This window comes from Heloderma suspectum, chromosome 4 (assembly GCF_057233095.1).
Source record: "Heloderma suspectum isolate Gila_16-S chromosome 4, 16-S_ref, whole genome shotgun sequence".
Taxonomy (NCBI): Eukaryota; Metazoa; Chordata; class Lepidosauria; order Squamata; family Helodermatidae; genus Heloderma; species Heloderma suspectum.
In genome coordinates, this window is record NC_139461.1 from 106,486,145 (window position 1) to 106,510,412 (window position 24,268).

At 40.8% G+C, this 24,268-nt stretch overlaps 1 protein-coding gene across 8 annotated transcripts in view; it reads left to right on the forward strand.

Annotated features, from left to right (window-relative positions):
- The window catches only part of JARID2 (jumonji and AT-rich interaction domain containing 2), a 252,410-nt gene that overhangs the window by 146,709 nt on the left and 81,433 nt on the right, over window positions 1–24,268 (forward strand). For 7 of the 8 annotated variants that reach the window (XM_084850264.1, XM_084850269.1, XM_084850266.1 and 4 more), the window contains one exon: window positions 16,400–16,541. In XM_084850264.1, the coding sequence (XP_084706390.1) occupies window positions 16,400–16,541 (142 nt within the window). Of the gene's footprint in view, window positions 1–16,399; window positions 16,542–18,567; window positions 18,779–24,268 lie in introns of those variants that run through there. The other variant, XM_084850272.1, reaches the window with a different exon arrangement.

Genomic DNA, 24,268 nt, shown 5'->3' on the forward strand with positions numbered 1-24,268 from the left:
GCAATACTTGATAGCATATTGCCTGGACAGCAATATTTGTATTCTTTTGCAGAGGCTTCCAGTCTATTTCAGTACGCCATAGCTGGGGTTTCAGTATCCATCATAGTTCATTGTCGCATTTTCATATATGCATGCATACGCACACAGGCCCATTTGGATATCACACTAAACCATAGTTTAGCATGGGAAGAACAAGTCATAGCAAGCCTCGAACACTCCCCTCTCCTCTGGCACAGCCGCAAGGAGGAGTTGGGAAGCTTCCTCTTCCATACCTTCTTAACTGCAACTTGCTATTTTGTCTGAACCAACAAACTGTGGTTAATCTTAACTAAGGGTTGTTTGAAACAAGCTAATGTCAAGCCATGGGTTGTGAAGATGGATTATTTACACAAACCATAGTTAAGATTGACCACAGTTTAAGGTTCAGACATAAGGCTAAACAGGTTAATCAAAAACTGAGGCAAAAACTCCTGATCCCCTTGTGGCCATGCCAGATGAGGAGAGGGGAGGGAAGCGCCTAGGCCTGATGCATGCTGTGGCTTATTGCGTTGGTTTAGCGAACACGGCCACAGAATGTTCATATATAGGTTTGCATATTTGGACCCATCTAATCTGGACCAGTTTCTTACTCAGATTACGCATGATTACTCCATTACTATATAATATTTTGAGATTATCCCTGTGTTTGGGGCTCTCCTATTTTACACTTCTAAGTATTTGTATTTGCTAGGCAGTCCGAGAATTATTACTCCTATCCCCACAGTTACCTCACACCCCAGAACAGATGTGCAAACACATTGATCTGGTTTGCACAATCAAAACAGCCCACTGTGGGTTGTTTAAGCCACAGTGGGCTGCAGTGTGTGCCAGCATGTGCTGAGCAGGATTTGCATATCCAGTGTCTGGCCATGGTTTGTCATGTGATGTGAACCCTGGGACCGTAGGTTGTACAAGGATTAAACAACCCTCTCATAACCCAACAGCAGACCATGGGTTATGCATGGGTTTAACCTTCGCATAACCCATGGTCCCAGGTTCACTTGACACGACAAGTTGTGGCCAGGCATTGAATATTCAAAATGGCCACTCTCTTGCACCCACACATGCCCCAGCCCACCATGGGCTCCAGTGGGCTCTCCCACACTGGAGGCATTCAAGATGAAGCTGGAAAGCCACTTGTCAAGGTTGCTTTTACTTGGATTCCTGCATTGAGCAGGGGTTAGACTCGATGATTCTGTGATTGGCTTAAATAAGTCACAATGGGCTGTTCAGCTGTGCAAACTGGCCCATTTACTAAGCAATCCCTGACCAGCAGACAAATCAGTAAAGACCAAAGAAGCTCAGATCAACTAGGTAAGAGAATCTGATTCAATTCTAGGCTCGTGGAATGTGTGTGTATCTTTTCTTCTTCCTGCTTATTCGCTCCCCTTGATGACTGGGATTATGCAGGGATGGCCAGAAGAGTGTATCTGCCCCTATCCAGAAACAATAATTTATGGTCGTTTCCATGGTTGTTTTTAGAAATGCAAAGCCCTGTTGCACAAGCGTTGAGTCCTGCCAGTACAACGGAACTAGCAAAGCAGCCCCATTAGATACTGCCCTGTATCCCACTTACTGGTGAGCACATGTATGGTCCTCCATTTCCTATTTGCCCATAGGAATTTGTTTCCTAGTTTTGGCTCATCTGGAGGAGCTTGGGTTCCTTTGCTTGACATATATTGCTTATTTTCCACATTGTTTTCTTGTCCTGTGGCAGTTCTTGGTTCTCCAATTGTCCCCCAAACCTTAGTATTGAGTGTCAGTGAACTGCAGCATATTAGAAACTTAAAAGGGCCTCAGGAATTTTGGAGGAAAAGGTGGGAAGGATCCCCTTTCCATCTTTTTGTTGCCTTTATTTGAAACCTACTTCAAACCCTGGTTATAAGGCTAGTCTGGGTGAGTGGTAACGATGGTTAGCACTGTTGCATACGTAACACTTCTACCATGGTGAAGGCTATATACCATAGGAGAAGGAAGGAGAATGGATGTGTAGCATGCACGTTATCGCCTAACTATGGTTAGGTGATTGGGAACATTACATCCAGATTGAACCACTATGGGTGTGGAATTAGCAGGACACATTGGCTGTGGGCTTGCACCTTTGTGCTGCTCTCTACTGCTAGTATTCACTGGCAGCATGAGGGCAGGATGAATTCTGAAATTACTGGGAACACAAGCAATTAATCTATAAGGTGGAATGGTACTCTAAAAATAACCAACCCAATAAGTTGTGTTGTGTGTGTGTGTGTGGGGGGGAGTTGGACCTCAGTCATGGGAGATCTGAAATGTAATGTGGTGGCTTGCTGAGTGGTGGGAAGGCAATTAAGTTGTTTCTTACTGTTGCGAATATGGGGGCTGTTCACACAACACAAAGCTGTGGTGCATACGGGGCATGTGCGGCCACCATTTTGAATATGCAGCTCCTGCTTGAGGGTTGTGTCGTGTGAACCTAGTGAGCATGGGTAGGGGTTATGCGAGGGTTAAACAAACCCTCACATAACCCATGGTCTGTTTAACCCTCGTATAACCCATGCTCACTGGGTTTGTATGACATGACAACTCCTAAGCTGGGGTCTGAATATGCATCATGATGCCCACTGGTGTTGTGGTTCATCATGGGTTATTTAACCAACCACGAGCCACAACGTATCATCTGAAGCCGATCATTGGAACTTCTCGCTGGATATATTGTTCTTTGCAGGCTGTAACCAAGCAGCTCTGCTCTTGGACTTCAATGCTGAAGGCAAGGGAGGGAATACAGCCAAGGCAAACATTTTACCATGCTCTGTAGTCTATGTGAAGGTTGGGCCTCCAATAGAACGACTTCTCTTCTCTTAAGTGACAGATATAACTGCAGTGCTAGCTGTGCCTTCATGGACTGGATTTTCTTAGCCTCTGATAGTTTGTTTTGATAGTAAGGCCCTGCTGCCTTTATTCAGTGGTCAAGACCAGAAATAAGTGTGTTAGTCTGAGGGCCAAAACAGACTTTAAATTAAATCTCTGTTTAGTAGCTATGTCTTTTAAAATTGTCACTCCAGAGTAAGTTCAGAGAGCCCGATCCAGATCCAGACGCTAGCATAAGGGGTGGGGCGGGGGCTTTTAAAATGCAAATCACCCCCACACCTACTCTAGAGTAAAACTGGAAAAGAGACGTAGCTGCTAGATGCAGATTTAAAATAATGTCTGTTTTGGTCCTGAGCTGTGCCTGCAGAGGATGTAGGTGTATTGCACCAGGGTTCTACTCACTCTTATTTATCAGTTTTCAGTGTTCAGTTTTTAATGCTATAAATATTTGTGGGGGGATGGACAATGCGTTGTAGTGGATTGAATGCTACATTGAATGCTTGCTACATAGAATTTTACATATGCGGTGAAAATTGTTGACCAACCTTTTGTTACTGACATAATCTCTTTCAAAAGGGGGGGGGGATCTCCTCTTGCTGTAGAAAGTATCATTTTCAGGTTTAAGATCATTCCTGGCTTCTAAAATTAGAAATGTAAATGAAATATGAGAAAGCAAACAAATTACGCAAGGTTTTGGTTTATAAAGTTTATTAATTTTATTTATTTGATTTTAAGTTCACTTGTATCCCCCCTTTGCCCCTAATAGGGCCCTCTGAGGAGCTAACAAAAGGCATATAAACATAAAATCGTATCTCAAAAAAACAAAATGACAAGACAGTAAAAACAAATAGGCTATGTTTAACTTTAAAATTTGGGAACTTCACTTGTGACTCTTTATTCATAGGATCAGTTTATATTTCATTGGAAGAAACTATACTCAGACCTCCAAAGTTAGTCTAAAATTTGTGCAGTTTTATAGATTTGTATTTTGAGGCATTTAGAGAGAGTGGGCGCATTAAGGAAATGTATATAGCTTTCTTCTAAAATGCTGTAGGTTTTGAATTTTTTTGTTTTGAACTGTAAATAAATTACTCTTGAGGCTTTCAAGTTGGTCTGTGAACTAGTGACTGTTTTCCACTGAATAATTTGTGAACGTCATATTCTGTGACCTCGTCAGCAGATTATTCCACTGTTCTACAGATATATATTTTTTCCAAGATGTTTATGTTTGGGAATAGAATTCATTAGGCCAGATCTGAGTTCTACAGGCAATTACTAAGGTGCTTTTGTGAAAGCTTCTGTAGAAGTACAATTTATCTGGATATGGCTGGGAAGATGGGGAGTGCTTGGTTTTTGTTTTGAATTGCTGTGCTTAGCAGAGGATTAAATCTATTGTCAGATAATGCTTGCACTAGAGGGTCAGCACCCCATTACTGGGTCATGTGTTTCCGCTGTAAGAGGCCTGTTCAGAGCATGTGTCACATTGGAAAAAAAATATTTCTTGACTCTTGTCTGTAGGGCTGCCCACGCTTCAGGCAAAGCCATGAAGGGCTATTCTGAATGACATGCATTACAATATCAAATGAGGTTGCACAATTGGAGATATGCTGCAGCGGTTTGCTTCTCCTAGTCAGTTGTTCAAGCTCTCTGCGTCTCGTACACATTGCAGCATGCAGACTGCTAAATGAAGAGCAGTTTCTGTTTCTTTCTATTCTTTATCCATTTCAAGCACTAATCAGCTATGCTTACATTCAACTTTTCTCTCCTGATTCTAGGTTTGCTTCTTTTCTTTTTACTGGCTTTCAGAAATAAATCATTGTTCCTTCTTTGTTTCATGCTGCATTCATCAAGTCACATATTCCAAAATAGCCTCTTGTACTTCAGTGAAATTATTTTCCAATGAAATTTTAGTGAAATTATTTTATCCTCACAACTGTAAAAAGTAACTTGTGTTCTTTTCTAAGCATACAATGCCTGGCACCTGCCACTGCTTGCTGCAAATGATTTTTATCTGTTTAATACTTGCGTGCCATTTCTTTGCCTGCTGTGCTAAATCTGCCCTTCCTAGTACTTACCAGTATTCTTCACAGCCCAAACAGAGAATTGCATACAACACTATGTATTTAACCCCTGCTGAGCTTTACCTCAGAAGATCTCAATCTCTATTCCAGAGGTCTTTGGGGTGATATCTGTGGCCTATTTTAGAGAGGGATTGAGAATATGATATGTCTGAATGAATGAATACAGTTTTATTGAAGCTATTGCCTCTCTTTCTAGGGATGTACATCTCCCCTTTCGGCACAAATATATCAAAAGTTTCTAGGATGTTCATGCTGCTTTAGAGTGCAGTATGAAATTATAGTAAGAAATGATTATTTCTAAGTTTTACTGTTTTCCAGCTGATATAGCTGTGTAAGTGTCAACTCCAGTAAAAATGCAGCCCTCCCTAGCTCTACATGAAAATAATATTTTATTTATTTATTGTTACATTTATATCCTGCTTTTATTCCTCTTGCAAGGAACCCAGGGCAACTTACATGGTTCTCCTCCTCTCCAGTTTATCCTCACAATAACCCTGTGAGGTATATTAGGTTGAGAGTCAGCAACTGGCTCAAAGTCACCCAGTGAGTTTCATGGCCAAGTGGGGACTAGAACCTGATCTCCCGACTCCCAGTTCAACACTCGAACCACTATGCCACACCACAGTATTTTGTTTTGTTTTACTTTATTTATTCCTATACCTTTTGAAGCTATATCTCAGCACTTCTTTCCTCTTCATGAGAGTAGGCAGTACAAATCAATACATTACCACATTGGCATGGGAGTGGCTTCCCTATGGCTTCTTCCCATACTGCTCTAGTAGCATGTGTATGAAAAAGCCATGTGGGCGGGGTCAATGATGTGGTTTTTTCATATATATATATTTGGGCTGGTGTGGGACGAAGCCGTAAGGAAACATGAAATGCCATTGTGGTAATATATGAAAAACCTTGGGTCAACTCGCCACTGCTTAAGTGATGGACCATTTTTACAGAGACATTATTTTATACACACACAACTGAGGCTGAAAGGTTCAGTTAACCTGCAGAATTAAAATTATAATCGGAACTTGTTGGTAATTGGAGCATCTCCCCTACAAGGTTATAATATTTGCAAAATTATGCATGGTGTGGAGAAAGTTGATAGGAAAATGTTTTTGTCTCTCCCTCACATAATACTAGAAGTCAGTGTCATCTGTTGAAGCTGAATGGTGGGAGGTTCAGGACAGATAAAAGGAAGCACTTCTTCAGAGAGTGCATAGTTAAATTACAGCATTTGCTTCCACAGAATATGGTGATGGCCCCAGACCTTGAGGCTTTAAAAGGGGATTAGACAAATTCATGGAGGAAAAGGCAATTAATGGCTAGTAGTCATGATGACTATAACCTCCAGTATCGGAAGAACAGTGTCTCTGAATGCAAGTTGCTGGGAAACAACAGTGGGAGAGGGCATCTGCTTTGGAGCTTCCTGCAGGCATCTTGTTGGCCACTGTGAGAAATGAGATGCTGGACTAATGAGATCTGTGGTCTGATCTAGCAGGTCTCTTCTTATGTTCTTTGTTTGTGACAGATTTATTTATTATTAAATTTATATCTCACCTTTCTTCTTCTTGCAAGGAACTCAAGGCAGCTTAAGTAGTCCTCCTCCTCTCTATTTTCTCCTCACAACAACCCTGTGAGGTAGGTTAGGCTGAGAGTCAGTGACTGGCCCAGAGTCACCCAAGTGAGCTTTATGGCCAAGCGGGGATTAGAACCTGGATCTCCCGAGTCCCAGTCCAAAACTCTAACCACTACACCACACTGGCTCTCACTGAATAATTTCAAGATTCATAGAAATGAATTGGAAATGTACATCCCTATCCATTTCAGTGTGGCTTAGGGTAAGTGCTTTTACACACTTCCATTCATTGAATTAATGTTCCATTGACTGTGCCCAAATTCTCTAGGATACTGGTTAATGATAGAAGTTTTTTGTGTCAGTGGCTGAGGGAGCAAATACTATGTCTCACTACATTCAGCTTTTTTTCTTCTTTTTTGTGGCCTGCTTCACACAAAATGGCTGTTTGAAATGTTGTCCACATGGCAGCTGCTCCATGTGATGAACTGTTCACATGTAGAAATTTGCCATGCGAATTGGCCCTTGCTATTTTTATTCCAGTGCTCAAAATTCGTGTTAGCATTTTATAGCGGCACAGAGAAAACTGCATGGCCAGGAGCCAATTCATATGTCAAGCCAGTACCAGTACACATGGAAAAAGCACTGCATTAAATGGCCAAGCTGTACTAGCCATTTCAAGTGAAGCAGGCCACAAAGACTTAGATAAATGTTAATCTTTTGACTGAGACAAGAAAGCAGTTGGTTTATCAAATGTACCTATCATTGTCCAATTGGAGCTTATACACCAAAGTAACTGTAAAATGAAATGTGGATCAGGATGTATGTAATCAGAAGGGCAAAGTAGCTTTCCTCAGATTGTATGATTAAGCCAATTCTGTTGTGGTGCTCTCTTCCTTTTGACAGCCTGACAAAAACAGGCTGCACTGTAATGTCATGCATGCTTAACTTCCATAGTAACGATGTGAGTCTACATATAAAATCAGTTTTCTGTTCATTTACGGACTGTAAAAGCCATGGGCTAACACTTTTTGGCATGATATCAGCAGAAGAGCGTATGTATGTTCTAGGGTTATCAGTTTAATGTCAAGTGGCTTGTCATATGAAATGCCAAAGGTTACTCATCTAGTGGCCATAAAAAGTCATATTTTTTACATTTTAAACCAAGTCCTATTTTTATTATCATAGACTGGTATCCTAAAGAGGTATCCTCCATAAAGGCCCACTATAGACACAATAGGCTATCAATATAGCCAGATAAAGTCTTGCGCACAGCGTATACCAGATCACATTGAAATACTGTAAACTTCTCAACATAAATTTCCTAAAGCACCAGAAAGGCGTGCCTCTTCTCACATAGTGTTCAGCCAAAAATGGGAGAATAGGAGGAGTACTTCCGGAAGACTTGTGATTCTCCAACAGCCCCAGACAATAATAGTTGGGGACGCAAAGTGGCTTAAAACTGATAAACTTTTTTTAAAGCATTAGGTTATTTTTATTTTTAAAAAACTGTAAATACCAAGTTTCTCTGAAATAATAACCAGGTTAATGTTAAGTAGTCTGGATATAAGCATGTTAGCCCTTCAATTAATCTCTAAACTGAATCAGTGCCTTTACCAGATATCCTGAGTTAAAGGGCATTTTTCCTATGTAAACAAAGAACTAATTTGATCATTTCTCAGATATGAATATTTATGCTCTATCTACCAAACAGATATTTTATTTTCACCTAATAAAAATCAAATGCTCTAATCTGCCCTGTAACTGTCAGACCTTACTTCTCCCTGTTATTTGTGGGCATTTCATCTTCCTTCCTTCCTTCCTTCCTTCCTTCCTTCCTTCCTTCCTTCATTTTTTGCCACTTTGTTTTTACGAGTAGTGGGGCTGGGTCAAGATAGAGGGCAGTATCCAGCTGTGTCATTCTGTGAGGGCAAATGATGTTGCACTAGCAGAAACTAGGTTCTGAAGTATGCGCAGGAGGAGAAACCAGTGGAAGTTATGGTTGCATAAAGGCTGTTGTGCATTTCACCTGTGCATCCTGTTATGTAACCAGTTGCACATTACCCTTGTGCAACCTGTTGTACAATTGGTTGAGCACTGTACAACCAGCTGTGCATTACACTTATGCAACCCATTGTGCAACTAGTTGCACATTTTTCTTTCTTTAAAATATTTGTAGGCTGCCTTTCCGGGCAGGAGCCCTTCCAAGGTGGTGTATAACAATAACATTAATATAATAAAAACAGATGGGATAACAAAAACAGGGAATGTTCCAAGAAACAACAAACGCCAGTATAAGGCAGAACCTAGAACACAACTGCAGGTACAACACAGTGTGATAAAACATAATCAAAGGAAGGCCAGAGTAAACCAGTCAATCTTTACGGCCTTCTTAAAAGCCTACAATGATGGGGTCTGGCTGACCCCCGATGACAGCTTATTCCAGAGGAATGGGGCCACTGTGATCTAATAAGCATATGTGCAAAAAGATTCCGAAGATTGTATTGAGCTGTGACCCAGAAAAATATGTACTTGTGAAGAAGAGTGAGAAGCTTCATAAACTACCGCAGGACAATTCAGCAGAGGAGCTTCAGTCTGCCTGCATTATCACGCAAATTAGTATAAGCTATTCACACCATGTTGAATGTGATTAATATAATTATGGGCAAGATTTCTCTGGCATACAATTATTTAAGTCATTTGATGTACTTAACTATATTTGACTTGTTATATGTGCTTCTCACTATTAATGCAAAATAGCAGTAGCTCTTGCCTTATCCTTGTGAACTAGATAACAGAGGTGAAAACGTTGGTGCATCTGTTTCTCTCTTCCTATCTCATCTCAGTCTGATGAATTGCAGTGTGCAGAAACCATTACCAGGTTTCTTCCATTCTCCAAGAGAGAATAGGAACCCTGCATTCCCCTGGGTGATATGATGGATATATGTAGTGATTTTCTGGAAGTCTTTTATTGGGGGGGAAATCCATCCTAAAAGGAACTTCTTTTAGCTATTATTTTGAATGCTCTTTCATTGTGCCCCTTTGTCAAATTGTTCCACTGATGGGGTTCCCACAGGTTAGCTTTTAGCTAAGAGTTCATTCTATTCCCCCTTTTTTCTTTAAATCCCCAGTATCCTATGCGATATAATTATTTTATGATTCCACATATCTCTCTGCAAAAATCTTGCTCTTTTGTGTTCTGCTAAAGTAATTGCAAAACTAAAGTAATTGCAAAGTCTGCTTTTTACATATATTTGTAATATATGTACATATATTTGTGCACTATGTGTGCGTGCGAGAGAGAGAGAGAACATTAGTTAGTACTTTATTTATAAAAGACCTTTTCAAACACCCTTTAACTTCATTTATTTAAATTGTTATACTTTGGAAACCTTAGGATCATGGTTTATATATTCTGTAGAATGAAGGAATAAAGCTATTCTTGGACTTTATCACTTCAGTCTGCAGTGGGAGGAATTGGGATCATTTCATCACATGTGGCTGTGTGTGTCACTACAGCAGCTCTGTGATGGAACAGGCTACACATACTTGATCTATGCCAGTCCACAGAGCTGTTAGAAGCTCACAAGCCCTCTTTTCATCATGAATTGACAACCCAGTTACAGCACTTCCCTCCTGGAGAGGCCTCTTGGATCTCTGTCCTGTATCCTTTAGGAGGGATGGTGAAGGCTGAATTGCTGATGTAGGGATGCTGGAGAGTTTTGTTTGGCCCTCATTTTAAAGCGAACTGACCTAATTCATACTTCTTAGACTAATACACAAATCAGAATGCAGTTATCCTTTGGTTGCCACACTTCTCCGAATGTTGAAATGTACGTCTCTGCTCAAAAAGTGTGCATGAAAATATTGGAGGGAAGTGCGTACCAAAATGCACTTTTAGGGGAAATGTATAAAAAAAATTGTAGAAAACCGGATGGAATAAACACATGCAAAACCAACATGGACTGATCTGTAGACTGATCTGTCCATCCCTTTGCCTAAGCAGGGTTAAGATTTAATCAGACTTTTGAATTTTGATACTGTTTTTTTTTTTTTTACCCATTTTAGGCTATGCTTTATTTTTTGTTGTTTGATATATTATACTTTGTGGTAGCTGGCATGCATCTCCTCCTGGAGAGAAAGATGGGATAGAATTTTAGAAATAAAATAAACCAAACTCAGGATAAAAGAATCCAGTTTCCATTTGGTTAGATGTGAGAATAATTTTTATTTGTAGACTAATATGGAAAAAGTAAGAAGAATCATATGTGACAGGGTTCTCTTCACCATACAGCTGTATGAGAGTGCTGTTTTAGAGCTTCATGTCCTTGGAGGTTGGGACACTGTTTTTCCCCTTGCAATTGCTCTTGCTCTTGAGAATGCTTTTCTGGTAAGGTCTGGATGTGAAAAAGAGGGGAGTTAGACTTCCTTCCTTTCCCCCTTGTTTTGTTAATGTTGGCAGCTCCACGCTGGCTACCTTTAAAAAAACCCAAACTCTCCTGTAGACTTTTGCAGGGAGTACAATTTACCGATAACCTGAATGTACGTAAATAACAAGGATGCCAAATGCAGAACAAGTGAGGCAATATACTTTATATGACCAGAAGTAATATTTTATTATATTGGAAGTAAACTTTTTTGAGTTATGCAGCACCCTCCTTCAGGCTTGGATGGTCAGAGGAAATAATAAAAACAGATGCTTGGTGTGCAGCCCTGTTCTGCAGACATGATGTTAATTAAATTATGGTTAGGCAATGCTGAGGGATTTAGGTTACAAAGTTCCTCTGGAGACAAAGCAGTAAATGAGAAGGCTGTGTTGCCCATAGCAATATAACAACGGAAAAAGTAAGGCATTTTTTATGCCTTGGTACCATGTGGGTCTCACTTAAACCAAATAAGCCCTAGAACAACAAAAACAACAACATAGTAATGATAACAGTTCACTCTTTGGAGGGGGAAATAACACGTCAGCTGTTTCTAAGTGAATGTAGTGAGAGAGTATGAATTTGGAGCAGGGGGAGAATTGTTTTCCAAGCACAAGTGAATTGACAGCCAACAGGACTCTTTTCTTCATATGGCTGGGTTTTCAGCATGGCATTTCTCCAGAACAAATACTACTCTTGAAAAAAAAAAGTGAAATTCTCTCTTAATGGTTACCTAAATAACTAGAGGGTCTAAAATTATATGCTTGATTTAGACATCCCTGGAGTTTCTAACTGTAAATTTAATGAACAATTAAAAATGCTGAAATGAAAAAGGAAATAATAAAAAGTTCATGTCAAATTTATATATTGGATATAACCAACAAGACGGAAATAACTTTTCAGGATCACTGAAGTTATTTCTAAATATTGTTTTATTCCATGAAAAGAGTTTGGTATAATGGGCTGCAGTGAAAATCTTTGTGGTTATGATGTCATTTAAAAAATGTTCAGCAAGAGAAGTTTTAATGAAAGGGAGAAAGACTTTGAATATGGTAATTTGATTTATTTGTGTTTTGAATCCACCTCATAGTCTGATTAGTGGGGACAAATCAAAACAGTGATTTGTGCTTCATTTTTAATGTTATTTTTGCTTTGCAACTCCTTGCCAGGGCAGACATCTAGCCCAGAGTATCAATCTTCCTTTATTTCCCTCAACAGGGAAATTTATGCTTCTGTTTTTAGAAGAGATTTTTTTTAGTGGGTTTAAAAAAATAAAACAGACATTGTAGCCAGTATGCATGGGCTTTGATTCAGAAAGGACTGTACTGTACTGGTACTGGTGTCTAAAAAAATGATTTTAAGTAGACTGAAGCCTTATTCAGGTGTTCTTTTCCTCACACTATTAGAATTGCATGAAGGAAGAGTGGGTATGAACTACCTTGCAGTACCCCTTCCACTGTGCTCCCATTGCCAGCCCTGCTGCCCAGCACAGTTCGCATGGGGAGCCTACATTGATTCAGCATGCTCCCATGCAGATGTTTGTCCTCCAGTGCATGAATCACTGTGGATCTAGCGATGGGGACATCTGCATAGGACTTTTTGAGGAGAAGATCACCTGAATGGGGCTTTTGAGAGAAAGGAAAGTGCCTGGATGGAGCCCTTGATTCACATTGCTTCCTAGACTAAAATATCTTGAGTTGAATAAGAAATGGTGCTTTCTGTGCTTTCTCAGAATTTATAAGCAGCACTGAATTACTTGGAAGTGATGCTGCCATCCTCCCCCCGCCCCATCTTTTTTGGTGGGTACAGGTTTAAATTTTGGATCTGTTTACACTGACAGGATGTTCAGTTTACACTCCAGTCTGTGATTAAATAGTACTTAGCAAAACCCTGAAATATACTTAAATCAAGTTGTGGACTGAAAACTGAAGATTGCTTGTGAAGGAAGTGCTAGAGTGAGCCTCAGCCAGCTTAATGCCTGTGTGGCTGTACATGTGTCCTTATAGTGAAAATCCCATTGAAACGCCTGGTGCATATACTGGATATGTGCTGTGGTTAGCTAAAGCATGCAGGCCTACATCTTTAATGTTGCCTCACTCTCTTTCAACAGAAACCTAACCACGTTGATTGACAGGATGGCAGCACAGCACCTTGTGGACAAGTGTTCAGCCACAGTTGCTGAGGAACAACAGTGGGAGAGGGCTACTGCCTTCATGTCCTGCTTGTGGGCTCCCTATAAGTATTTGGCTGTGGGAAAGAGGATGCTGGACTAGGAATATAACAAGAAACAGTCCTTTGGGACTGCTGTTTTGAATGTAAGAACTGAATTGTGCTTACTGTGATTATGTTTGAGGGAGCCTAAATTGCATCATTGAAAGCATCACTTTGGGTGGATATAGGTGGCCATTTTGCCACACAGTATCCCACTTTTCAATACACATTGAAAACCTGTGGTAAATCTACTTTGCCATTTGACTGGGATGGGTGGATAAATACAACCTCTTCATGCCATTTACCTAAAGAATGGGGAGGATTGTGAGGCCACACCAGTTAGCCCCAGCCCCTCACTTACAGGGCACGTACCCCACTGGCTGTGGTTTTGGCAGCTGATGTGTTGGCATGCAGATAGGGCTCTTTTACACAGTTGGCCAACACACCGCTGACAGAGGGCATGGCTGGGGTGCGTGTTGGTTGTGGAGCTGGGTCTATGCATGGTAGCCCGCAGGACCACTCACACATTGGGCCGGTTCGCATAGTCAAAACAGTCCATTGTGGGTTGTTTAAGCCATGGTGAGCCCTGGTGCCTACCAGCATGTGCTAGCCAGCATTTTGCATATTCAATCCCCAACTGAGGGTTATCGTTGTGTCCAAACCCAGCCACCATCGCTTATGCGAGGGTCAAACAACCCTCGCGTAACCCATGGTCTGTTGTAGAGTTATCCGAGGGTTGTTTAATCCTCGCATAACCCACGGTGGCCACAGGTTCGGACACAACGACAATCCACAGTCAGCCAGCCAGTGCATGCCACAGCTCACTGTGGCTTAAACAACCCATGGTGGGTGGTTTTGATTGTGCAAATCAGGTTATTTTTTCAATGTGTGAAAGGACATGAGTGAACCCCCCTAGTAATCACACAGAGAACCAATCCCTGCCAGAGTACTTTGACTGTATGTATGGATTCATTGTCACTGTATCCTGCTGCTGCTTCAGTTACCTTGTAGGTAAAGGGTAGAAATAGAAAGCTGTAGAAGGAAGAACAATTAACAAGGAAGGTGGTGAGGGAGAATCGTGTGTGTGTGTGTGTGTAAATTCAATCGTCTAAAATATTTATTGAAAAGTGTTTTGGAACTATGGAGAACAAGGTGCTATTCTCCAAGATATGATTGAAATTCCTACAGAGAATAGATCTTTTAAAAGTTCTTAGTTATTATTAAAAGTTTAATATATTATTGATTTTTATTATTCTTTTTTATATCTTTGGTGCAATGTATGTCACAGATTTAATGTGTCCATAAATGTTTAATAGTTTTAGTGTGGTTTAGTGAACAGGTATTTAACTGCTGTTTACCAGAAGCAAGTCTTGAGTCAAATCTTACTCATATACCTTTGTATATGAGGGTGATCTTTTGTTCATGGTTAGGGTTGCAACTGAACTGTTTTGTTTTATGTCCAGGCCCTATTTATTTTTAAGAGCTTGTTATTTACAGACTGGTTAAAATGCACACATACATTGTATGTATGCACACATAGATGGATGCTTGATCTTAATGCTTGATCTTAAAAAGATAATTATGTCTTTAACCCAGAATGGGTCCAACTAAGTCATTTTTAAAATCCAGAGATGTATTTCACAACACCTCCAGTTTAATGTTAAACATTTTATTAAGAATTAGAGTTTATAAAACAGGGGTACAATCACTAAGAAATACTATCTATAATAACACCAACTCTCTATGTAGAATTTTAGGAGTCTGTATTACCATAGCTGTGCACTATTTTCAACACAAAAATCTCCTGGATGTATGGATGAAAATCTCCCTACTAAAATATTTTCTTCTTAGCGTAACTTCTGTATCAAAAGAAATGTGAGTTTTACTGGGGCTGAGGTAATCTACCTCCCCAACACCTTAGATATGCAAAGTTTAATTTGCTTCCAGTCACTGAAATCAGGGTCTTAACTGCATTCCCAACAACAGTGGGAATGTAGAATTGAAATAATACAGAATGCTCTGCTCTTTTTTGAATGAAAATACCTGAAGTAGGAAATGACAGAGGTCAGAACCGGCATGGGAAAATACATTTAATTTTTTGTGCATCTTTGGTGTCAGCTGTGATCTCAAATGTAGGAGGGTTAAAAGAAACAACTCTTGAGCTCTCATGATGCAGAGAGAAGCTTGAAAGTAGGATGAGGATTTCTGACTAACTCAGCACCTGATAATAGTATAGCACCTAAGGGCTTAAGCTAGATGCAGTGGAGGCAGCTATATTTGTTTATTCACTAGTGTGCCTCATTCATGTATAAAGTAGGTGTTGGGAAGGTCTTATTTTAACATGAAAATGAGAACCCACTCTCACTGCTTTCTCTCCCCACACTCTGTCACTTCAGGCACTTCAGCCTAGTCTACTTCTGATGAAATATCAGAGCAAGGGGTGATAAGGTGGTGGTGGTGGAGGCGGAGAATAGTTCATCTCCTCTCACTGTGTGCTCCTTTTCATATTAATGTAAGGCTGTCCAGCGCTGCTGTATATGTGAATAGGGCAAGCCATGAACAACAAATGTGCCTGCCTCCCTCACACCTAGTTTCCCCCCACAATCCATGGTTCATCAGGCCCAATCTTTGCAGGCCTTTAGGAAAATTCTGAAGACTAATTTGATTTCTGTGGCTTTCACTTGAGTTTTGTTTTACGTTGGTGGTTTTCAGCTATAATTATTTTTCTGGGCTGGATGTTTTTGTTATTGCTGTTGCTTGGTGATTTTACTGATGTTTGCTGTTTTATTATTGTATTATCTAAACCACCTTCACAGGGTTGTAGCCCTTAAATTTGGCCTAAAATTATTTTAAATAAATAAGGTGATCTAGAAATTCTCTGAGTAAACATTCAGCTTAACCACTGACTCGTAAGTAGCCTTCAGGCAGGCACACATTCTCAGCCAGCACCCCATAGGATGTGGGGATAAAGGATTATGAAAAAGATTACTGAAATACATGTGTGAAATGCTGCAATATAGTTGGTTCACCAAGTGTATTATTTGAACCATTCAGTTAGGCTACATTTTGTACATTTATTACTTTGAACACAGTAGAAAAGGATTCTTCGTGCCACTGCTCCTTTTCATGCTTGTGTGTGCCTTTTACATATTTTGGAATTAATTTGCTGCAAATCGCTTTACAGTTTTTGTTGCTTATAGTCATCCATTTTGATTTCTTGATTACAGGACTTCTTAGTAATGGCCAATCTAAAGGATTACGACCCGGGTCTGAACAGCTAGAGAATGAGAAGGATGATGCGTCGCAAGTGTCCTCAACAAGCAATGATATTAGTTCTTCAGATTTTGAAGAAGGGCCATCAAGAAAAAGGTCAGATTCTCCTAAATTCCAATAATATAACAGAACATAGGCATATAAAGCTAATAACGGTGTCATCCATACTGAGTAGTCCAGTGAATAATGTGTATAAAGAAGTAGATCTGTCAGATGTGGGTTCAGATTCCTGCTTACCTGTGGGCTCATTGCACGGCCTTGAGAAAGTCATTATCTCTTAGTCTTGCTTTCCCTGCTGCCTGAAATTGGATCTGTCTGAAAGAGATGTGAAAACAAACAAGATAGTGAACAAAAATAAGGTTGGTTGTTAACATGGTTACATGTGTGATTATTAATAATGTTGTTATTTTTTTCAGTGAAAAAAATGAGAGGTACCATATCTATTATAGAAACATTTATCTTAGATGTGTAAGTGTTCCCATCAGATCCATTTGAAGCAAATGCCCCTTTCAGGCTTTCCGTGGGTCTTCTAAAAGGTTCTCTTCTCTTTCTTTTTTCAGTGGTTGACTTGTTAAACAAAACGTGTAGTCATACTATTTATTCAAATCTCTGAAGGTAATTGTCCTTGTCACTGTATAGTTTACATACAAATAATGTAATTTCTTGAGAGAGAACCGTTAGTGTCAACTCATTTGATTTACTTGGAATGGAACCAAAGGACTAGGGGTTTAAAAGGCATAGATAATCAGAGAGTGCTGCCTGTATAGGGGACCTCATTATAAAGATGTTGGTTATTGTCAGTAGGGGGGCTACTCTGAGATAATACTGTAACTATCTTGCTCCTGTCTCCTAGAAGTCGATAATGAAATGCATGTTGACTCTCATTATGCTTCAATCTGGGCCACTTCCTAAATGTACAAAATGTGAACTGAAATGGAGGGGCTCCTTCCAATTCCTTCCATAAAATATGCTGAAAGTATAGAGTGAATTATGAGGATTTTATTTCTTGTATCAAGTTAAGAAGGAAAACTGGATGCCCAAGGAAAGGCGGTTTACTAAAACGGTTATGCTGCAGCCCCAGCACAAAATGTAATCTATACAAATTACCTGAAATCCAAAGCACTTTCCTGAAGGGTTTTCTTTTCTTTTCCTGAGAGTCTTAGAAATTGAATAAGGAAAAGGCCCATTCTAGTTACGGAAAACTAAATCCATTTGTAACTGTGCATATTGCCAGGGGATCATAAGAGAATATTATGAGAAAGATGTAGAAATTGCTAAAAGTTGTCTATAAAATTCCTTTTTTAGACATCAGGAAGCTTGGCACTTTGAAACTCCTGTTATGTCTAAATTAAATTTACCTTCTGAACAACTTTCTCTTCTCATTTTCTATACCACTTCCTTTTCTGTCAACTCTTTTCTGCACATTCTTTCTGCGCCTTTCCCTTCCCAGGGCTTGTTGATGCAATCAGTTTTTGAGGTAAATAGTTGTTAACTCAGTTTCCCTCTCCTATTGAGTAATCCCTTTTAAGATACAAACAAAAGCTGAAGAAAGTTGAAAGCTAGGAAAAGAGCCCCAGTTTAATTAGGGGCTATTGATTTGCTGCTGTTTGCTGCAGTTTCCTGTAAAAGTAACCGATTCTGTAAACAACAGTATGGGCATCATTTAATCCAGGGATGGCCAATTGGCAGCCCATGAGCTTGATGTGTACTGCAAAACAATTTTATCTCACCCTGGCAGACCTGCCAAATTTTAATCAAAATAAAGTAAAACTTTACTCCTTAGATTACTCCTTAAGAAAAGAAAACTTTTCACAGTTTGAAAAATAGAGATGCAAAATTTATTGACAGTCTGTTTTGTTGTTGTTTTTGTTCAGTCGTTAAGTCGTGTCCGACTCTTCATGACCCCATGGACCATAGCACGCCAGGCCTTCCTGTCCTCCACTCTCTTCCAGAGTGTGCTCAAGTTCATATTCATTGCATCGGTGATGCCATCTAGCCATTTCATCCTCTGCTGTCCCCTTCTCCTTTTGCCTTCAATCTTTCCCAGCATCAGGGTCTTTTCCAGAGAGTTTTCTCTTCGCATTAGGTGGCCAAAATATTTGAGCTTCAGCTTCAGTATCTGTCCTTCCAATGAGCACTCAGGGTTGATTTCCTTTAGGATCGACTGATTTGACCTCCTTGCAGTCCAGGGGACTTGTAAGAATCTTCTCCAGCACCGCAGTTCGAAAGCATCAATTCTTCGGCGCTCAGCCTTCCGTATAGTCCAGCTCTCACAGCCATACGTTACTACTGGGAAAACCATAGCTTTGATGATACGAACCTTTGTCGGCAAGGTGATGTCTCTGCTTCTTACTATGCTGTCTAGGTTTGCCATAGCTTTCCTCCCCAGGAGCAAGCGTCTTTTAATTTCATGGCTACAGTCACCGTCTGTGGTGATCTTGGAGCCCAAGAAAGTAAAATCTGTCACTGCTTCCATTTCTTCCCCTTCTATATGGCAGGAAGTGATGGGGCCAGATGCCATGATCTTCGTTTTTTTAATGTTGAGTTTCAAACCAGCTTTTGCAGTCTCCATTTTCACCCTCAACAAGAGGCTCTTTAGATCCTCTTCGCTTTCTGCCATTAGGGTGGTATCGTCTGCGTATCTGAGGTTGTTGATAATTCTCCCGGCAATCTTAATTCCAACCTGTGATTCATCCAACCCAGCGTTTCTCATGATGTACTCTGCATATAAGATAAATAAGCAGGGCGACAATATGCAGCCTTGTCGTACTCCTTTCCCAATTTTGAACCAATCGGTTGTTCTGTTTTAACCATTTGTTCTGTTTTAACCATTTATTATAGCTGTTTTAAGGTAGGTTTTATGCTATTTTTGCAATTGCTTTGAGTTCATTTTTACACGTATACTTTCTTTAAATCAAGGATGGGGAACATGTGGGCCTCTAGACACTATTGATCTGCAACTCCCATCACCCCTCAACAACGTCTATGCTTGCTGGGGCTGATGGGAGTTGCAGTCCACCAACATCTCAAGGGTTCCCCATCCATGTCTTAAATCAATAATTTTAATGCAAAGTTTCCATTGAGGTTTTATGCATGGTCCCTTGGCATGGCTTCATTGATTGATTGATTGATTGATTGATTGCATTTATACCCCGCCTTTTTTCCTCTTTCAAGGAACCCAAGGCGGCTTACATTGTCCTACTCCTCTCCATTTTATCCTCACAACAACAACCCTGTGAGGTGGGTTGGGCTGAGAGTCTGTGACTGGCCCAAAGTCACCCAGTGAGCTTCCATGGCCAAGTGGGGACTAGAACCCGGATCTCCCAGCTCCTAGTCCAACAGTCTTGCCACTACACCACACTGGCTCTACACTACACATTTCATTACTATAAAGCCCTTACTACTAGGTAATGCCAGTTTTACGATAATGCTTGTTTACTCATGAAGGGTTTTATTTGCATGGGAAAATACTTTTCCAGCCCCCAAATTGCTGTCTGTAAAGCAGGATGGCCTACAATAATACAAAAGCTGTGCTAAGATAGAGAATGGGGGAATGTGCTTAAAGCAATCTGGAAATCTTGCACCAACCAGTGGTATTTCTGATCATGCATGTAAAATGTGGCCTTTGAATATCCTTCCTTCTTTCAGTTCTCACCATCTTCTCTGTTTCCTTTGGCCCTGTATGTTAAATTAAATTATGGCATATAGCTTTTGTAATATTAAATACAAGCAATCTTTTCTCCCCCACGTCTGATTTTTATCTTCATTTTGGTATATTTTGCCCCCTAGTGGTTAAAATGATCCTATGCAGCTTTGAGTAACACTCAAACTGGCATACCGCCAGTTGAAATATGCATTTAATCAAGGAGCATGCCAAACCTAGGCTATCAATGATTCTCTCACTCCCATAACTAGCATATGCATTGGTTTTGGTTTTCGAGTAATGCCACATGTGCAGTATGTCTTGTTGCTATGCACACTGGAACAAATCATAAGCTTTGCACAGATAATGAAGCGAAGACCTTTTGAGGTCCTTGCTGAGTAGTAAATCAGGCTTAAAAGATGATATAATCTTGCTCCTAATTAAATTGACACCTAACTTCCCCACTGAAGAGCACTTCAGATACTCCAGTGTTAGCCAATTCCCTGTTAAAAACAGTGGTGTTGGAAAGAGTTACACCCATGTTTGCTCAGGAGTCAAGCATGGATAACGTAAGTTGTATATTCACTGTGTATCCAAGAGTGAAAATAATGTCAGCAGCATTGTTTTGCACATAATAATACTGGGATATCTTGCAGGGTTGTTGTAAGGATTACTTAGATTCTGTATGCCAAGGCGGGGAAACAGATAGCTCTCAGCCACTTCCCATACGGCCTGTATAGCCATGGGGCCCCTGCCCATTTTCCAAGCAAGGAAAAGCCTGCTCTTATCTTTGATCACTGATCAAAGATAAGAGCACCCTTTTCCTAGCTAGTGTTGTCAAGGGAAAAGCTGCTTTTATTTTTGATTACTGATTGGATTCCCTTGCTTGTGCTAGTGAAGGACTAGCAGAGGAAACCCTTCAGCCCTCTCCCCCAGCGATCTTGCTGCAGGATTGCTGTGACCGGGGTGAGGCTAAAGCTTCCTCTTCCACCCTACCACTGGCTTCCCCACCCCAGTGATCTTGCTGCAGGATTGCTAAGATGGGGGATAGTATGTATGTATGTGTCCTCCAGAGTCCCCACCAATACTGGATGAGGCCCTTGGGCAAAAAGGTTGTCTCTGCCTGATGTATGTGAAGTGTGTTTGAGCACTTAGACAAAGTAGTGCATAAATGCTAAGGACTGTTAAGAAAGTGATGTAGAAGTCATTGAAAACATTAACCATTTTATTTGCCTTCTACATTAGTTCGAGGCACAGCAAATACCATTTAAAAATGTTTAGGATGGCTACCCCCTTTACAGGATAGATATGTACTTCTTTGTATCTGTCTTGAAAGGGAAAGCTGTATCCCCTGGAGCAAACATTTAGACAGGTGGCACAAAGGTTTAATTCCACTGGCAAGTCTGTTAATCAGGGCTTGTTACTGATCCTCTAGGAAGAGGAGCAACATCAGAGCAGAGTTTGTTCCAGAGGACTGTCCTTCACTAGAGCATGGGGAGGGAATTGAGAGGGCTTCTTCTTGCCATTAAGTGTTTAAGCACCAGTCTTTCATCCAGCCAGTTATTTAGAGGTCCTCATTCTGTTTCCTAATAGAAAATATGTTTTTGAAATTGATTCTTCCACAGCATGCAGCTTCATGTGGAACAGGTTGATGGATAATGTTCCCCAATAGTACCTCCAGTGAGTAGTAGCACTGGTAACGCATTGGAGGGTAATATAAATCCAGTCTGTTGATGTAGGCCAGAGCTCCCCAATATTTTTTAGTCAGTGGACACATTTGAAATTTTGAATGATTTCCATGGCACTCTCACAAAATGGCTGCCATGGTGGGGCCAAGCACTCCAGCCACCCAGGCGTTTTTTTAATTAGGTTTTTACAAAAAATAAAAAAATAAAAAATTAGGAGGGGCACCAAGGGAGCTTCGTGGGCACCAAGCAAGGTGTCTGTGGGTACAGTGGTGGCTATGGGCACCATATTGGGGACCCCAAATGTAGGCTGATAAAAGAATGTCTGTTTATACTATGTATCAGGCTTGTAAAGGGATATGGTCAGCCTCATAGATAAGTGCTAAGAATATTTTTATACTCTCATTTACATGCTTCTATTTATCCTATGGCAGCTTGCCTAGAGGGAATTATTACTAACTGAGATTGAATGGCTATATCAGCTGCAGGGATGAGGGCAAGTTACTCCCAGAGAGTTTGATTTCCTTCATTTCTTTGTTGCTTCTTGTTGTCCACTAATAGAACATCTTTCTATTCTGGATATCAAAGTACTTGATGAGCTGTTAAATCTCTCTCCCCTGCCCCCCGCCCCAAACCTGTGGGGATTAGATATGTAACAGAGGGATCGCCCTATCAAATCTTCAAATGTCATTGTCTGCAGCAATGCAGGGAAGGTACTTAAAAATATTTAAAGCTGAAGATTATTACTCATAATCATAATAATCAATTATGATTATGAGTCTTCCTCAGTATAATACAAAACACTCTCCATAGCACTTTGAGCACCTACTGCTTTGGCAATAAAGTGGTTTAATCCTGTTCAAGTGTGTATTCTCAATTGTTGACAGAATGTAGTGAATCATAAATAATGAGTGTTTAAATAATGGAATTTGTTCATTTGGAGTGCAGGGTGATAAGGCTTTGGAACATACTCATGTTACATTTTGGAATCACCACCCCTCCCGCTCTCCCTCCCTCCCTCCCTCCCTCTCTCTCTCTCTCTCTCTCTCTCTCTGCACAAATGCTAACTTTTTCCCAAAGGTAGTCACTTTAACTTAAAACTGGGACATTATTATCAGATTGGTGCCTGTGGGCACTGCATTGGAGACTGCTGCACGATACTCTGTGGTGTGGTAGCCTAGCCGCTTGAAAATGCAGCCATGTGGAAACAGGTCCATATGGTGAGCTCTTTGTGTAATGTGGCTTCCAGACACGTTTCTGGCCATTTTCACAGGACAGATTAAACAGTGAAAATGGCCTTGCGGGGAGCAGCTTCACCAAACACATTCACCCTGTGGACCTGCTTCTCTTGCATTTTCATGTGCCTCAAGGCAGGAATGTGTATAAATCAGGCCTGAGTAATGTTTGTGGTAAGGGTGTGTTGCATTAGGTTGTGATCACCAAAGATCTTGTAAGTAGCAAATCACTTGTATTAATGTTAAAAGAAACATCGTGAGAACAGACGGACAGCTTGTTTGCCTTGACTGTAAGTAGCATCCAGCATATCATTATACTCAACAGCCGGTGACCTCTTTTCTGTGAGCCATGAATCCCTAAGTGAAGAACTCTTTTTCACAGCTAAAGGAGTACTGGAATGACTAGCTTCTCCTGGTCATCGAAGTCAGCTGGGGCAGTGAAGGTGCTGGACCAGTGCCTGGAGGCTGTAATGGGCTGGATGAGGGCCAATAAACTGAAGCTGAATCCTGACAAGACGGAAGCTCTGTGGATTGGTAGTTCCCAAGTCCAGGAACTGAGTAAGCGACCTGCCATGGATGGGGTTGCACTCCCCCTGAAGGAGCAGGGGCTTAGCTTGGGAGTACTCCTAGATCCACCCCTGTCACTGGAGTTCCAATTGGACTCCGTGGCCCATAGTACTTGGGGCCAGCTTCTCCTGATCTGCCAGCTACAGCCTTTCCTGGGCAGGAATAACTTAGCCACTGTAGTACACTCGCTGGTAACTTCCTGATTAGACTACTGCAATGCACTTTAGGTGGGGCTGCCCTTGAAGATGACTCAGAAGTTGCAGCTAGTGCAAAATACAGCAGCTAGACTGTTGACTGGAACATCACATAAAGATCACATAACACCAGGCTTAAAGGAATTGTGCGGGCTGTCAATACGTTTCCGGTCAGAATTCAAGGTGCTAGTGATGACATGGAAAGCCCTAAGCGGCTTGAGACCTCAATATTTGAAGGAGCGCCTTCCCCTATATATGCCTGCCTGAAGATTGAGATATGTTGGAGAAGCCCTCCTCTGTGTCCCATCAGTGCGAGACATACACTATGGTGGGACATGGGAGAGGGCTTTTTCTGCTGTGGCACCCGGTTGTGGAATACCCTCCCCTTGGAGGCCTGATTGGCACAGACACTAGTTTCATTTCAGTGTCAAGTTAAAACATGGTTTTTTACCAAAGCCTTTGAGGGCTAATTGGATTCCCTGAGTTTGCACACTGTTTT